Source organism: Epinephelus lanceolatus, chromosome 2 (assembly GCF_041903045.1).
Source record: "Epinephelus lanceolatus isolate andai-2023 chromosome 2, ASM4190304v1, whole genome shotgun sequence".
NCBI classification, from domain to species: domain Eukaryota; kingdom Metazoa; phylum Chordata; class Actinopteri; order Perciformes; family Serranidae; genus Epinephelus; species Epinephelus lanceolatus.
In genome coordinates this window covers 38,988,291-39,000,408 of record NC_135735.1, presented here as the reverse complement: position 1 = coordinate 39,000,408, position 12,118 = coordinate 38,988,291, and the positions used below count along the sequence as shown (strand labels likewise).

General features: G+C 41.8%; 1 protein-coding gene across 1 annotated transcript in view; it reads left to right on the top strand.

Annotated features, from left to right (window-relative positions):
- Positions 1-4,686, top strand: part of LOC117251814 (collagen and calcium-binding EGF domain-containing protein 1-like) — a 46,661-nt gene extending 41,975 nt beyond the window's left edge. Inside the window, exons 9-11 of the mRNA XM_033618375.2 lie at positions 1,035-1,070; positions 1,563-1,598; positions 1,993-4,686. Coding sequence (XP_033474266.1) covers positions 1,035-1,070; positions 1,563-1,598; positions 1,993-2,181 — 261 coding nt within the window. The 3' untranslated portion in view covers positions 2,182-4,686. The remainder of the gene's footprint in view (positions 1-1,034; positions 1,071-1,562; positions 1,599-1,992) is intronic.
- The last annotated feature ends 7,432 nt before the right edge of the window (positions 4,687-12,118 follow it).

Sequence of the window (12,118 nt, the reverse complement as noted above, 5' to 3'; positions counted from 1 at the left end):
GCACAGTGCTGGGCTGTGAGGTCCCACTAGAGGACGTCTGGCCCTCATGCCACCTTCATGGAGACAGTTTGGTCAGAAACATGCACACCAGTAGCCTGCTGGAGGTCATTTTGTAGGGCTCAGACTTTGCTCTTCCTGTTCCTCCTCATACAAAGGAGCAGATACCGGTCCTGCTGCTGGGTTGATGCCCTTCTACGGCCCTGTCCAGCTCTCCTCGTGTAAAGGCTGGTCTCCTGGTATTTCATCCATGCTCTTGGGACTATGCTGGGAGACTCAGCAACCTTCTTGTGACAGCATGTATGGATGTGCCATCCTGGAGGAGCTGGACTACCTGTGCAGCCTGATTGGGCTGCAGGTATCACCTCATGCTACCAGCAGTGACAAGAACACTAGCAGAAGACAAAACTAGAGAAGAATCAGTCAGTCAGGATAAGGAGAGAGCAACTGTCTGTGGCCACCACATGAAAAACCATTCCCTTTTTGGGGGTTGTCTTGCTTTTGTCTCTCCATTGCACCTGTTGTCACTTTGATTTGCATCAAAGCAGGTGAAATTGATTCACAATAACTTGGGCTTCCTAAATGGACAGATTGATATCCCTGACTTGGTGTTAGACTGTGATAATTAAGTGTTTACCTAATTTTTTTTTTTGAGCAGTGTAGTTTAAGAGCACTGGTTTTACCTGAACAATCAAGGATCTATCTATGGTGAAGTGACAGTGTACACAAGATGCCACAGTCTGCCACTTTTCCCTGTTGCCATAAAAAAGGGAGGAAGTAAAAGTGGAGAGGAGGTAGTCAGTGTTGATTTAAAACTGTATGGTGGGATTTTATGTTTTATGTTTAATCTCTGAAAAAACTACCAAATCTATTCACATATTATCCAAGATTTACCTTTAGAGCTCTTAAGTGCTTAAGCTTACGTTTCAAACAGACCTGCCATAGGATGAAAAACACAGCTGTAGCTGAAAATGTCTGCTGCCTCATGTTATTAGCTTGACAAACCTTCTCAAACATGTGCCTTATCTTTCATGCAGGGACCACCTGGAGCAACAGGAAGAGATGGACAAAAGGTTATTATTACATATCCTTATTTAACTTGTACATTTTTTAATTATTGTCTGTACGTGTATATGTGTATTTGTGTGTGAAGCTACACTGTTAGAAACTTGTCACCAAGTGAATGGAGTCCAGTAAAGCTGCTCCTTTGCCTGTCTGACTGGGTCACATACAGGGCCAAAAACAAAAGGCCAGCAAGTTCTACAATCTAACAGCATGCAGTTCTGAAAAACTATATTTCATGTTTTTTTGTCCCTTTCGTAAAGATAAACAGTACACTGACAATATTTACATTATACTCTACAAAATGTTTGTCCAGTAATAATCATTACAGTTTTAACCTGCCTGACACTCAATAACATAGTTTTCAGGACACTTTAGTGAGTTGTTCCTTACTAAATAGAGCAAATTGCTCTAAATGTATATTTGGCACTGTGTAGTTTATACAGTTTTTGGAAGCTGTGTCTGTTAGAATTGGGTTAATTTGTGCTGTTTCTCATCTACAGGGTGACAGAGGAGCTCCAGGTCCCAGAGGTCCACCTGTAAGTTCATTTAGAGTTAAAACATAAAGTAAATTCATATTCTTAAAGTATACTCATGAACATGCTCTTAAAAGCTCCAGTCACATCTTCCAAAATGTTATGTCTAATAGGATTAGAGTTATTTTTTAAAGGTGCAGTGTGTTATTCTGGATGAAGATAGTTGGTTGCTGAGTCTTTTTCCTGGGTCTTCAAATACTGGGGGTTTGGGTTGGTGGTTTGGTTCAACTATTTTAATCAGTTTTCCTGCTACGACATGCCAAACTGTCTGCTGTGAAAAAAAGGCTGTTTGGCCTCACACCTCCAAAAGGAAACCCAGTTTACTGATTGTCGAACCCAGTGACAAATGAAATGCAGAGCATATTAATCAATCCCTTACTCCGTCTTCCATCCACAGGGACCACCCGGCTCCTTCGACTTCCTTTTGCTAATGATGGCTGACATCCGCAATGACATAATTGAGCTGCAGGAGAAGGTGTTTGGGGAGCGGAGGGGCATCTCTCTGGACAGTCCTCCTCATTCCAGCGGGGAAATGGATTTTGTAGAGTGGGGCTCTGGACAAGGAGATCTCCTGCTCAGTACCTGACCTCTGACATCCCGCCCACAGTAGCAGTCGCTCAAACCCAGCAAGACAAACACCGAACTTGACTCTTTCTTTCTTTGTTGATAAAGGATGCTGGCGGTCAAAGTGCCAACCTGTAAATAATCCCTAACCACACAGCTGTGATGAACTGGGCAAGGAGCCTTAATGACACTCTGGACACTGCCACAGACAGTAAAACAGAGAGATATACATGGATTTAAAATTGGACTACAGACTCTCTTAACCACTGCAAGCACTGTCTGGCTGTCTCTTCAATGCTGTGGTGTGGGCATGGGATGTGTGTGTGTGTGTGTGTGTGTGTGTGTGTGTGTGCAGGACATAGAGTGAGAAAGATGCAGTGTGTGCCTTTATGTCTGAGTCTCTAAGCTGTGCCTCTGAGCTGAACCACTTCAAACGATGAACTTTATCGTCTACATCTCTTCCCGTTCCTGAGTCTGTCCATAGAGGCTCTGCTGCCACTGACAGTTTGCCTGTAGGGCGTTGGTACAAAGACCCAGGACCTGCACTGTGAGCCTCCCCTGCACCTGCCTGCAGTATCCAGCACTCGAGTCTGAGCTCTGCAGATGTTCTCCACTCAGAGGCATCTTCAGAAACTAATTCATGGGATTCATGAGTGTTACAATCCAGTACTGTTGGACAAAAACATTACGGCCTGATGTATTTTTTACTGTTCAATTAAACAACTCAAGTTCAAGTATAATGGACTAAACAAAATTACCACAAAATATGTTCATCTAGATATAATCTAAGAGAGGTCTTAAATTTGGTAGAAGTCTTTTGATGGTACATTTAAAATAAAGAGAAGCTGCTGGTGTGTGCTGCTTAGAAATAACAGGCAGTATGAAATATTTCACTTAAAAGTTATAGATATAAAACACTTTAAATTCAATTAAAAGCATTCTATGGATTTATGTTTTGGGAAAGGTTCAGGGAGACAGATACTCACATTTTAAAATGACTTTTATAACCCGTATATTATTCAGGCAAGTTGACTGTGAACATATTCTTTTTACAAAAGACCTTAAAGGACAACTTCGGTATTTTTCAACCTGGGCTCTATTTCCCCATGTGTATGTGTGCGTATGATTCATGGGTACCACTCGTTCTAAAATTGGTTCAGTATTGAGGCGCGAAACGGTAACAGGGGCAAATGCGTCCCGTATAAAAGTGCTTTTTTTCGCCACTGACCGGTTCAGATCGCCAGTGCTATCTCTGAGTGGAGAGAGAGAATGAGTGGAGTCAGCTGTCAGTCAGTGTTGGAGCAGAGAGAGGGAGGGCTGCTCCGCTGGGTACTGTAAGTGAGTATGTGTGTATGAAGTGTGTGTGTTACGCTAGAAGAGTCAGAGTCAGAGGACGGAGTCTTTTACGTGCTACCCCCTGGAGTGTTACCGGAGTTTTTGGAGTGCTCAAATAAACGGGCTTTTTTCCCGAACTCAAGAACAGGATGTCGCACAACACCCCATACAGCTTTCATAGGCTGCCTTTGTCGGATGGTGAGATGCTGAAGTTGTGGCTAGTTGTGCTACAAATGGATGCTAACACTCCTCTCCAGACACTGCGCCTTGCAGACCATCGGGTCTGCAGTGCTCACTTCTCCCAAGATGATTGCTGCCAGCCGAAGAAGAGAAGACATCCAATCCCGAAACACCTCTTCCTCAAGACAACGGCTGTCCCACGAGTAGAGAGAGCTACAGACACAGTGGAGCAAAGCTCATGACATCACACAGCCCAGAGGTAAGGGAAAAGCTAGTATGCTATTTACAGAGATAGCACTGGCGATCTGAACCAGTCAGTGGCAAAAAAACACACACTTCATACACACATACTCACTTACAGTACCCAGTGGGGCAGCCCTCCCCCTCTCTGCTCCAACATTGACTGACAGCTGACTCCGCTCATAGTGCTCATAGCACTCAAAGCACTGGCAATCTGAACCAGTCAGCAGCAAAAAAAAGCACTTTTAATGCGCAAACTTATACAGGATGCATTTGCCCCCGTTACCGTTTTAGCTCGTTTAGTGGCTCCTGGTTGCATCCGCCTCCCTCAATACTGAACCAATTTTAGAACGAGTTGTACCCATGAATCATACACACACATACACATGGGGAAATAGGGCCCAGGTTGAAAAATACCAAAGTTGTCCTTTAAGGGAGCAGTTTCAGGGGCACATATTTTCACACCCTGACTCAGGAGTTGACCAGAAACAAGAGACACAAAGAAAGAAGGCTGCCTGAAAGTTTTTTACTGTGAAGGACCAGCCAACAAGGGCTAACTCACTGCTTAATAAAATTTTATCTTAATCTAGATTTGTATGATAATGTTTATTTTTTGTTAATGGCTCATCAAATTAAAGTAATAAACATTGTATGTTCTGATGAAGCATGGCAAAGGTGAGTGCATATTGTGTCATGCAGGTCAGTGGTTTATTTCAAATACTGAAAATAAAATAAAGAAGATGGAGTCATAAATAAACCAATTAAAGGAAAAGTTTGACATTGTGGGAAGTATGAGGGTTTGCTTTCTTTACAAGTGTTAGCTGAGACAGTACCGCTCTGTTCTCTGTCCATTAAATGTAAAGCTACAACCAGCTGCCGGTTGGCCAAGCTTAGCATAAAGACAGATTTATGGTTTTGCAGATTAACACAGTCCAGTTGCCAGGATACATGTTGGCATTGTACATTTCTGCAAACTACAGGTATGTATTATATCAGTGTTTCTAAGGTGATGTAGTTCAGATTACATGTATATGAGCTGAGTGAGAAGAAGATGGCATCACAACTAGGCAAGAGGGCAGCAGACCACTGTTCAAGACCAATAAATAAAAGTGGGTGTTTTTTAATAAGCGGTCGGGGCTTTTCTTGCCACGTTCCTAGCAACAAATCTGGGTATTTTAAGTTAAAACATGACTCTAAACAAGTGGTGTTTGTGCCTAAACCCACCAAAAGTTAACCAGCATTGTCACAACATAAAATTAAAAACTGGAGGTAATGAAACATTAAGTTTCAACATATCCTCTGCATGTGAAACATACAAATGTCACATATCCATGGGTTGCAGAAACGTATACTGTAATGCCAACATTTATTCTCACAATTGAGTTGCAGGCTGACAAAGTAGATATAACGCAGTGAGCTTTGCATAAGCTGGAATGCAGATTTTGTTTCCTTTGAACAGAGCCATGCTGGCTCCAGTCTTTATGCTGAGCTGCAGAAGGTAGCTTCATATTTTTCATACTGTATATGATAAATATGAAGGTAGCTTCATATTTATCATATACAGTATGTAGGCCTATGTCTGTTGGAGAAGCTGGAGCAAGGAGACTGGAAACAAGACACAGCTAGCCTGACTCTGTCTAACTGAAACACAGTCTACTTGCAAGCACCCCTAAAACTCTTTTGAATGTTTTTGATACAATATGTGTATTAGAAAGCTTTCACTCTCTGGCCGAGATGAAAAGATCGATGCCACTATTATGTGTGAGAGCGTTCTCAGTTGTCTCATAGCTCTCTACAAAATGTTGCACTACCTCTAACTGCCTGATAGAGTGGTTTTGTAGTCATTTTGTAGTGGAGATATATTCCCGTCAGAAATTTCTTAAATACATATTCCTAATTACAACTACGCTGATGTGATGTTTTTATCCTAAAGTATTTGACATTGTGCGTTATACAATGTGATGTGAGAGCCCTAAATGATCTACTGGAAATGCAGTTGCCACTATTAAACAGTGATTAAAGTGACTGGTTGCAGTGGTTCGAAGGGCTGCAGGCATGTATTGATTCTGAAACCTTCAACCAGCATCAGAAGCACTATATATGTTTATATATAATATATACACATATATATATATATATATATATATATAGATCAGCTCTGATGTTCTGACTGAGGGAATTTTTATTGGACCACCCCACATTCCTGCAAATACCATTTCAACCTGCACTCTTGCTACCTGAAGTGAAGTCTCTCCACCAGCAGAGGGTACTAAGCCACAGATAATCTCCCTGACAGTCGGGCCTCACCGCCCTATCACTCTGAACACCAGGTGAGACAACCAAAGTCACAGCTTTCACAGTGTTATAAACACTTTATAATAACCATCCAAAAAATATCAAAACTTTCCCATGCATGCAAGTTATGTAAATAACTAAATCATCCTAGAATTTATGTGTGAGGCACATGCCCCCGCTCATTATCCTCAGCACTGCTGAACTGTAGCGTGACTGAGTGTCATTATGAAAGGTGTAGGTATCAGAGGTTAGAGGTCAAATGCCTGGGTATAAACAGCTGGAGGGATGATTATAGACCACAGGCTGTCAGAGGGGGCCTGTCTGAGCTCGTACCCACCGCTAGAGAGAAAGGTTGAAAAATAACACGCTGCAGTGTTTGATCTGCTGTGCGAGGGTTCACCCTGTCTGGCCTTTTGCTGTGTTTGATGTTTTGATCCTGAGGAACAAATCTCGGTAAATGCTGTTGTGCTTTTGTGTTTGTGTGTGTGAGAAAGGGTGTGAGTGTGTATCACAGCTGCATGTGTCTTTAAATGATAAATGTAGATAGATGTGTGTGTGAATTTTCACTGACAGTTTATCCTTATACTTGTACCAGTGTGTGTGTGTGTATGTGTGTGTGTGTGTGTGTGTGTGTGTGTGTGTGTGCTTCTCACCTAACAGCTCCGCCCCTTGCCGTGCGGTCATTGCTCACAGTAGAGTCGTTGTCGGGGCAACCAGGATCAGGAAAAACAACATGAAACAATTTAAGAGCCATGTCAGTGAGAGAAAGGCAAGAGAGTGAAAGAGATTATCTCATTTCCTTCACCACTTGTCATGCAACTGGAGGCTTTCCTCTCAGCCTGTAGGGGACAGCAGAGACAAGGTCAACGGAGTTCAAGTCAAAGCAAAAAGTTCACACACAACCTGCGAAAAGCGCTCTGTCACCTAATTAGATCAGAAATAGGAGGGAAAAAAATTCAGTACGGAAAACATTTAATTATCTTTACAATATACAGTTTATAATGATTCATAATTGTCAGCTAATAAAATTGATTTAAATATATAATTTTGCACTATTGATGAGCCTTTGACATCAAAATATATTCTGCATCTCTTCATGCTATCATACCTCTGACTGTCTATGACATAACAAATTTCACAAGTGATCTCATCCAGGCTGTCGGGATGCCAAACTCCACTAATGTTGCACCGCAAGGAGAGTTGTGTAACTATTTGCTGGCTTCTTTAGATGAGAATAAAGACACAACAGATAAAAATTGGCCAGATGTTTCCTAGCATGAGAGGAATTTCCTAACTGGCTCACTATGGCCATTCATAAATACACCTCATGCACGACAGGGCTGTCACTTCAAACAGCCTGAGCCTGTGTGTGTCTGCGAATCTGTGTGTGTGGTGTTTACGTCTGCGGAGGAGCTTATGAGAGTGGGCTCTGTGCATGTCAGTGAGCAGGGCTGTGTGTAAAAGGGAAGCGTGTTTATACTGTATGTGTGTTTGGAAATGTGTGTATAGTGTTGAGGTTGATTACTGCATTTATTATCTTCTCTCCTGTTGGTCTGTTTTTGAAAAACTTTCCTTTTGGCTGCCTTCAGGGGAAGACCAGGGGTCAGACTCAGAAGTGGTACATTACTCAGTGTTTAGCTCAAGGACGAATCACCAGGTCAGAGAGGGTCACAGTTTCCAACTCACTATGCCCCAGCTACAAAGGACCATACAGGTGTTTTTGCACATTTAAACAATGTACATTTTGGGATTGATTTAATACTTTCCAGGCAATCATTGACTTCTGTTCATTAAAGTGCAGAAATCCACATACAGGAATTACTTGTTTAAAAGGTTGTGATAGATAATCCGTCATAGTGAATGTCATTAAAAGTTATGCCATCATAGTAAGATATTGTTTTTTAAACTTTTTAGATCAGTCCAATGCAATGATTACCTGTCTCACATGTGGAGGTAGATTTTTCTCCCGTCAAGACACATGTAAAAATGTGACTTGGAGATGCCTGCCATAAACCACAACACACCCCAGTTCGCATCTGGCCAGGAACCTTTGATGCATGTGATTTCCCTACTTTCCTGTGATCTTTCTACTGTTGGTTGTCTCATGGATGTGCCCTCTAGGCACAGGCCCAGGGCTCAAAGTGTCAGGGCCCCCCCTCAGCCTTCACTTGCAAAATGTAACTCAAATTAGCACATACTGACCAGGAGGAGACATATTAATAATATTAATAATAATGTAAACTGTGTATACTTTGCCATAAATGGGCTAAATATACAAACACTGGTGTGTCTAAACTACACAATGTGTCAGCAGATTACCACTCTTATTGATGACAGAACTGATGGCCAATGAAGCTGCTGTATCTTCTTCTCACTGACTGACTTTATTTAATACATTTAAGGAGTTCACAGGGAATAGAGGCTTCTACATTGCAACCAAAGAAAAATCTTTGTAGAAGCTTGTGGAGGCCAAAGTATTGTATATAGATTTCTAAAGAAAAGAGAGGTCAAGAGACAGCCAGGAGCCTCAGCCTCTGAAGAAAAAACAGGTAATTTTTCAATTATCAGTGTAGTTCTCCTTAAATAAATACTTGAATGAAATCAGGGACATTTAAGGTAATATGTGTGGGCAGGCCTCCAGAAACCAGTCAGCACTTCTTGTTTCATTTTTGCCATAAATTCATATGGAAACTGCAATCATCTCATGAGAAGGAACCACTGAGCTGTACTGTACTTTTCTCCACAGTTTCATAGAGGTGAGAAAAAGTATTCACCCTGAAAGCAGCATAACAAAAGCCTCCTTCACAAAAGTATAAAAATATTTTTATTAAAGAGTGCAGGCTCCAGTAACAGGTTAATCTGTCATCTGTTCTTTGTAACCCCATGAAGAAACCACCTAGTGACAGAAAGGAGAAGCACATACAAATGTTGAAGATAAAATTTAGTCATTGCGAAACATGTTAGCATGCAAACATTAGTGTACCACAGTCAGTGTTGGACACGTTCACACTTCACATGAGCTAGCCCATGGTTCAGTTCACACAGATTAATTGGAGTAGTTCATGTTAATAGTTCACAATTTGCATTTTGAAAGTTCACAGTCCCAAAACTTAGCTAGTGTATGTTCATTTCTTTTAAAATAAAATAAAATCTTAGGATATCATTCACTGGTAAATATTTCCCAAGATGGGTCCGATGCTTCAACTCAAGTTTCAAATTTGTTGCCGACGCGGCTGACATTCGGACTTGTTTTTTTTGTTTTGTTTTGTTTTTTCAGACCTGGCAGGTACAAATTACATAGAAATGTGATTTTTTTTTCTGTTGGAGTCTGTACTAATTTTTTAAATGAAAGGGGGGCGTGACATCTTGATTGAAACGTGTGTGTGTCAATCGATGTGCTCACGATTACTTGTCCTGCTTGCGATTGCCGCTGCTCACAATTGGGCACAATTTGAGTATGGGCAGGAAACTGATACCACAGCTTCATTTCTGAGTTGCTACTGCAGACTCTGGCTCCAAACGACATCACCAGTGCAAGATGTCAGCACCCCGTATCTGGGATATTTCAATTTTTGTACAGTGGGAGTAAGTATATAGTCATTCCTTCATGCACAACACTGGTTGTCATTTGAGACTTCAGCTTGACAGAAAGATTTTTAGGCAGAAGGCATGTGAAGAGTGTTCATAATCTATATGTCACGGGTCACTTGTAGTTGTGACATGCAGGTGCCTTTAGATGTCACCCTCAGGATTGATTTTTTTCTCCTCACAGAGATTATGTAATGTGACCTATAAAAATGTAACATTGCTCAATCACAACACAGGTTCAAACAGTTTCATTCAGAGTCTGCTAATCAAACCCACAGGCACAGGTAATTGGGATATTTGGAAGTGGCACAGAAATCTTACAGTTTATATAACCAGATTGACTGCGTCAGCAAAAGGGCGAGGATGCTCCCAGGCCCGGCAGCTAAACCGTTGCAATACTGGATCAATATTGAGATGTTTCCAAGGATCTGTAGCCACTGCAGAGGTTAGGTAGAGCGCAGACATCCATCATCGCTAGCGTGTGCAGCTGCGTGCATGCAGAAGATGAAGCAAACAGGCATATAGACATTTCCTACTATCTAACATTCACCCACACACACACACACACAATCTCCCGCACGAAACTTAGGCATGCCACCAAACACCTGACAGGTGCAGGCGTGGTCTGCTGTGAGACATGCTATCTTGACACGCTAACTCATTCTTAAATCTGAGTTACGTGCCTGAGGCTAAGCACCCTAGTTTACTCTCTGAAGCCTGTTCCTCTTCCAGTCCTTGTCTCCGGGCACACCCTCTTCCGATTGTAGGCCGACTTCTGTCATTCTGTTCATAATGGAGCTGCTAAGAGGCCTGAGAATCGGAGCTTGTCTGATGAGTAATGGACTTATTAGCTGTGTCAAAAGCACGCCACCAATCCCATGATCAGTATGTATTATCTGTTCTCCTGCAGGTGTCTGTTTAAGAAGCCACTGCATGAGGCTTTTCAGAGACACTGATCCCTGACATTACCACAGTGGTTGATCTGACATTTTTCCAGAGGATGTTGTCTACACACTGTAATTGGCTCTAGTGTGTCTGAGAGTTTCTGTGCAGATCCCTCTGAGGCACACATGCAAGCTCAGTGAAGCTCAGTGTAGGCAACAGTCAGTGGTTAAAACACAAAATGGTTTCATGTAAAAATGCACATAGGCATGTCTGCAAGAGCACAAAATGTCCACATATTCTCACAGTCAGAAAGGCCTGATTTATTTACCATGTACATGACACGAGCATGATCTGACTGTCCACAGCAGTGTCTCTTGGCAGACTTTACGCAGATACAATATCCGTTGAGAATGCATATCAAAGAGTTGCCAAACACTTTAACTTAGCTTCACAGGAAAGGTGCACTTTGATTGGCATTGTTATGGCTGAATTGAATAGAAAAATCTGAGAGGGCGGATTAATGGCAACACGTTGTGTAAACTCCCCTGGCCTGAGGCACTTGGTCTCTATACACCTTGGCTTCCTCTGTCATTTACAAGCTGTTCGCATGCACATAGCACAGCCAAGAGTGTGAAAAACCGGATGAGCAAGTTCACAGCTCTCTTCTTGTAGGGAAAAAAGAGTGTTGCCTCTGGTTGCAGAGTGCGTGAGGACAACAGCTTCATCTTTTTAGTCCTCCCGACCTCCTGACCTGGCCTATGGCAGCACTACTTTTACAGCTTGTTTTGTTTTTTTCTTTTTACATGCTTAGAGGCATCAAAATTCACTGCACAGCGATCAGCAAAACAAGAAATAAAACTCCCAACTTGGCAGTGTTAAATGTAGCCATTATCTGGAGAGAGGCGGTAATCTGGTAAAATAAATAAATAAATACATAAATAAAATGAAAACTTAAAGGTCTGTGTAGGATTAATGGGGATATATTGTCAGTGTATAATCACCTTAAAATAATTTTTGTCCTCTTAAAACAAGCTGTTTATATCTGCATAGGGAGCAGGTCTTTCTTGGTCTGCAGAGATTGCCATGTTGCACCATCATGTTTCTACAGTAGTTCAGAATGGACAAACCAAACACTGGATATAGATAGGGCCAACATATTAGTAGCCCCTCTCCAACTGGGTCCATTTGCTTTGGAGCACACATTAGCAGGTGCTAGGCAAGCATACGGGAAACACTGATTTATAATGTGAAACTGTTTTATTCAGTGTTTTTACAGTGTTCAGTGTTCTAACCTTTCATCAATGTTTTTGGTGGTTTTAATCAACTGGTGTGTTTGTTTTGGAGAGAAACAGACCTCTGCGGATAATTTGGCCTCGGGTAAAAACCTCAAGAATAATAAAGACTGAAGGAATTCTTACCTGGAGAAGTTTCAGCTG